This window comes from Dufourea novaeangliae, unplaced genomic scaffold, assembly GCF_001272555.1.
Source record: "Dufourea novaeangliae isolate 0120121106 unplaced genomic scaffold, ASM127255v1 scaffold99, whole genome shotgun sequence".
In the NCBI taxonomy this organism is placed as follows: domain Eukaryota; kingdom Metazoa; phylum Arthropoda; class Insecta; order Hymenoptera; family Halictidae; genus Dufourea; species Dufourea novaeangliae.
The window spans coordinates 542,767-548,780 of NW_015373982.1; the positions used below are offsets into that span (position 1 = coordinate 542,767).

A 6,014-nucleotide genomic window follows, 5' to 3' on the forward strand; every position below is an offset into this window, starting at 1 on the left:
AGAAAATTAAATTGATATTCGCTGTTAATATATTGGCGTGCATTCGAGTAATGCATGAGAAATAATTGGACTGATTATTAATATTGTCAAAATTAATGTACGTCCTGTAAAAATTGGAAAACATTATTTCTTGTAGCAAATGTTGCCCAATACTACGAGCTTGACCTTGATTCAAAATCAAGTCTGTTACAAGAGGAAGCATCGGTGATGTTTCCCTTTGAAAAGTCCCGGTACCTTGTACCATAAACTACAGTGTTCATATTCAAAGTATGTATTTTTTACATACACAAAGACATAAATATATATTATACATATTATGTATACATAGTCATGTATGTACGTGAACAAAAAAAAAAATGATCTGTTCATAGTTATAAAGATAAGACAGAGTGCCCTGTAAACTTACATTACGGTTTTACAGCAGGTAAAGTCATATACACGCGATGTGTCTTGTAACAAGTACATATATTGTGTCACTCATATAAGAATTTGTTCAGCGGTATACTCTAAAGCAATTAACAATACTGAGCTTGATTATCTTTTCTTTCTTCTGCGGACTTGCTTACCGTATCAATTTAAATTTCTATTGCGAAAACTTCATCTGTGAGCCTAATATAACGAAGAACGAAAATAACTTTAATGAGTATTACAGTTAAAAAGTGTTTCGAAAAGTCAAAGATATTTAAAATAGATTAATACACAAATGAACCATACAATTATTATAAACGTATATGTCTAATAAATACAAACGAACAGTATAACAAGCATATTATACATATATATATATATATAAATTACACACATAGTGTAATTTTATGAATCTGTTGATACAAAGGAATTATTCCAACCTGAATATATGAAAAGTAACGGTGGAAGATATATAGTACATAATTGAGAGGCACACAAGAATCATCTCTGACGTCGCTTTCATGCAATACTTTTTTTACACTGATTATTTGTAACATAATTTTTTTTAAATGAATATTACGTGATGTTTATTGTGTGTGACAAAGTCAAAGTTCTTTAAATATAAAATATTAATATATACGGAAAATATTATATGTATATATATGTATCTATATACAGGGTGTCCCATTCGACCCTTTGCACGCAATTATTTGTGAATAACGAACACTTCGGAGGATAATTGCGTGTAAAGGTTCAAATGAGACACCCTGTATATACATGTACACATAAACACTTATGATTACTTGACGAAAAACAGTAGAAATCTACAAAGTTTCCTATAACTTAAAGAGTATTAGTACAAGCAATGTAAAACAGAAAGGAAATACATATTATTTGCATTGCTGTTGTATACAATTTTTATTTAATAATTTAAAATATGCAATTTGGAAACTATGTAGATTTTCTTGAATTATATACTTCACGAATGCTAAGAGTTATAAGTACTAAATACTGATAAGATGATAAATTATATGTATGTAACTTCACACCAAGAGCTATGAAGCATTGGTCAGCGTATGTGTCTAAATTTAGCTGTAACTTTTGTAGTTTTAAGACTACATTGTCAAATAAGATTTCGTTTATTCAATAGTTTATTTAATTTTTTTATGAAGCGCGAGGAATTATATTAAGAAGGAGAAAAGGCTGATAACCTGAATCTACAATAAAAGTATTAAGATTTACATCACCTTTCTTTTTGAAAAAAATTAAGCTATACATGAACAACGTATAAATTTATAAATATTAGAACATACTGCAGCTTCGTATATTTATGTATGAATAATATATATATTGTATATGCGACAATTGTGAAACAGCATTAAAGATATGCATATCACACGGTAGTAGGCTTGTTTATACCTTTGTTCTCTAAAGTATCATTGAAATACCTGTTAATATACATACATATATTACGCTTGCATTTTGCACAAAGCATTTATTTTGTAATGATAAATATTTTCACGTATTAATTATAAACTAATCTTTTTTACTTTTCTACCTTTTACATGAACGTAATTCAATCAAATTTTTATACACCTATTAGTTGTGGAAAACAATAGATTGTAGCTGTTTACTTTTCATATATCTCACTGAAAGTAATTTCTGATAGCAGTCTTATGTTAACATTATACAATAATGTATAGAATCATCATAATTCATCTAGAACAAAGGATAATCATTGACCATCTACGTGCGAACTGCATCTTGTCTCGTAAGTTAGGTCTGTTATACGCTGGCAGCTAATATTTAATACATATATATATATACATATATATATATATATATAGTTCATTAATCTCACCTTATTTCGTAGTGCTAGCCAATATTTTAAGATAATGCTCAACCATTGTATTAATTCTCTTTATGTTCGAACATTATTTGTGAGCACTTCATATATTAAAAGTTTCATAGAACGACTTTAGTGTTCACAGAACGCAGTAAAGTTACAATGAAGAAGAAACTGATTTTCTACTTGTACCTTTTATACCATGTAATTTTATAATTTATACATTTGTTTTTATTGTATCTAACATTCCATGCTTCTAGTGACTAACAAGTATGTACTATAAATGCCTGTGTCATTTAAACCTTATTTATTTAATTCTTTATGAAATTACCACAATTTCATACTAGCTCTGCTTGAAGAAATCGTTGTACGATTTAACTCGGTTTATTACACGAACAAACAATTTCCACATCTTACGCCAGATTCATGTGTTCTTTGCGGATCAGTTTGCGTACAAAACCGAGATTTAAAGGTAATACACGAATCTTCGAGTAGTGTACAAATGTAGTTAATAGTATTTTGTACTTTAATATTTCTGTTGTTCATTTAATGGTAACGTAATAATTATAATATTATATACTTAATATTATACTTTTATAATGTCATACTTATACTGTAATAGTGATCCCTACGCGAGGACATCCGCATTAACTGTTTAATTATGCACGTTCTGTTATATTTCAATTGAACTATTGTTTTACACGCATGAACTTTAACGTTTTTAGTTCAGCTATAAAAATGTTATGTTATATGCACAATCGTATAATACATATGTCGCCTTAGTGCTAGAAAGTTGTACAAAATATTATTGTAATTAGTTTGCCGTCAGCTTTTTACATAGTTTGCCATATATTTTCGTTCGACGCAATTTTGACATACCGATTTTATGTTCACCTTACACACGACTTTCCGGCATGCAGGCAATAATGAATACTTTCCATAGTAGTTATTTAATAGAATATGTATACTATAAAACGACTAAATATGAATGAAAAATATATAATGAATTAAAAATAATTTTTTTAAAAGAAAGAACATTAATAAATAAGAACACATTTAATTGAAATAATCTGTTTCTTTGCATGCATATATGTATAATTTATTGTTGTACCGTTATGAACGTTAATAAGGACAAATGTATTGAATGTTACACAAAAACATTGTTCTTTTATTATATGTTGGAAGATGGTGTAATCGGTGGTAATTTAATAGCTTTGCTCTTTATCAATGATCGCACAACATGAGGCTGCTTGGTCTTCTTAGTAACATTACTCCAGAATGGCCTTGGTGTAATATGACCATGTCTTACAGATTTTGTACCTGGCGCTAAATTAATTTGTAACAATAAATTTATAATTAATAGTGTTTACACGTATTACAAGAAATGAACTGGTTCTTGTGTGAATCTACCTGTTTTCCAAGCTGGAAATATTTGTGGTTGCATGTCACAAATAGCTGAGGAAATAGTGATAGATAATTTTGGACCAGAGTGTTGAAACATTGCTCTGGATATTGATTTCTTCAGCGCGGGCGGTAGGTTCAGTGAGCCTAAAGGACGATTCATCATAAAAAAATTATACATATATCGTAAGGAATATTGAAAACAGTACTTGTAATATCTTCGTCTAATGTAGCCCTAGAAGACTTTTTGTTACGGTAAAGATGCTTCTCTATTTTGAACTTTTTCATAAAACATCGACATACATCTGTTATTGTTTTGCCATTGAAATTGCCTGTGGATAAATTCAAATTGGCATAAAATACAATTGTACAATTGAAAATTCTGAGCATAAACATACTTATGGTATCATTATTGGCAATAAGATTTTCTTTGTATCTGTAATGCTGAGTTACAGGATTGCCTTGCAGAGATAAGTCTTTTAAAGAAATTAAGGCACTTATAATTTCAGTTAGATCTTCAATATCATCCAATAAGTTCTTTCTAGCATCTAAAATTTCTAACTTGTGTAAGTTCTTGATATCCTTCAGAGATGTCATTTTATTACCAGAAACATTCAGTACTTGCAAGGAAGTCTAAAATAATATGAAGAATAATTTCTCATTTTATAAAGACGCGGAATTAAAATGTTATATTGTTGAACACTTACAGATAAAGTGTCTATACTTCGTGGATCAAAACACAACGTTTCACCAAGACTCAGATTTTGATTCTGTATGTCTAGTGTAGTTAAGTTTTTCAAATATTCGAGTCCTTCCACTACAACTATATTGTTGTATGCCAAATAGAGAGTTTGAAGGTTTTCAAGGGACTCTAAATTTTCTATTTTTCTGATCACGTTGTGCTGCAGATAGAGATGAGTCAAGTTGGATGCAAAGTGCAAATTTTCTATAGCTGATATATGATTATTTTGTAAATATATTACTTTTAAGTTTTTATAATCAGCAATATTACCCTGCGACAAAGATAATTGTGCGTTCATCATAATTAAAATTTAATTAATATTGCTACGATTCTACATAGATATCTTACAATGCTGCTTATAAACATATTATTCATACGCAAATGAGTTGTGCTGTATAATTCTCGTTTTTTTACTTTCTTGCTGCAGGATTTATTTAATTGTGCCTGAGAACATTTTTTCTCGATATATTCGGGACTTAGTCTCACCATGATTCTGAAATTTCATTAAACGACTAATATAATTGAAGTTTCACAATGGATTCATGATTGACTGCGAATGTTCATGGAAACGTAAATTATTATTGATTAATCCACAGAAATTGAAATCAGACAAAAATTTTTATTTTAATAAGAGTCGTATCAAGGTTCAAATAAAATAAAAACTTCATTAAACCGTATACAACAGTATATTGTAAATCGTGTATAATATAAATACATGAAATCTGTAGTCTATTGATCAAACATCGGTTAGAATGGCGCGGCTTTTGCACGTGGTTAGGGTTGAATCGATACTTTTACTCATAACTAGAGATGGCGTGCAAAATCACTAACGGTGATTTATCACAGTGATCGCCGAATCACGATCACGATCGTGATTTAACTTCATTCACGACCGTGATTGCGATTTTTTTATCTTGAGTGAATTTGCTCACTGCAATCGTAAGTCATTAATCTTTAAACAGAAAAACGTATTTAATATGATTTTACGATGAATTACATTACTGTGTTTGTAAAAATCAGTAGAAAAAACAAGAAATTCTAAAATAATGATTTGCTAGGTAACATGTAGATTGTAATTTATAATCATTAATTTATTCATTATTCTTCATTGTTTCTAATTATTCTTTCACTTTATACGATATAACTCGAATTTTTGTTTTGATGTCGTTAATATAAAATATACAGATTATGTGTCGCGTGTAAAGAACTGTTAGGTTTCTCCACCAATCAGAAACGATCACGAGAAATCACGAATCACTGTGAAAAATTACCGTGATTGAGAACGAACGCGATCGAATCACGAGTCATTCACAAGTAGCAGTTCACATCATCTCTAGTGAGAACGTGAAGTCACGGAGGCCCCGGTGGAGGCGCCATTGATCACGTAGGGTGAGAGCGTGGGGTCACGGAGCCCCCGGTGGAGGCGCTATAGACCCTGCATGGCGGCCTCGGTGGAGGCGCCATTGATCACGTGGGCTGAGAATGTGGGGCCACGGAGCCCCCGAAGCATGCTGAAGAGACCCCGTGTGTGTGAGTTGTATGATGTACAATTAGAATTTCAACGATTTATAAATAAAAGTACACACGGCTGAACTCAACGATAAATTTATTAATAAA

At 30.5% G+C, this 6,014-nt stretch overlaps 1 protein-coding gene across 1 annotated transcript; it reads right to left on the minus strand.

Moving 5' to 3' along the window:
* Positions 1 to 3,380: 3,380 nt before the first annotated feature.
* LOC107187273 (protein phosphatase 1 regulatory subunit 42-like) lies at positions 3,381 to 4,886 on the minus strand. Its single transcript, XM_015575310.1, has 6 exons — positions 4,746 to 4,886; positions 4,363 to 4,668; positions 4,054 to 4,288; positions 3,865 to 3,987; positions 3,665 to 3,802; positions 3,381 to 3,580 (listed from the first exon to the last, which is right to left on the minus strand). Exons 1-6 carry the CDS (start codon positions 4,884 to 4,886, stop codon positions 3,426 to 3,428), a joined length of 1,098 nt encoding a protein of 365 aa, XP_015430796.1. The 3' UTR covers positions 3,381 to 3,425.
* Positions 4,887 to 6,014: the final 1,128 nt, after the last annotated feature.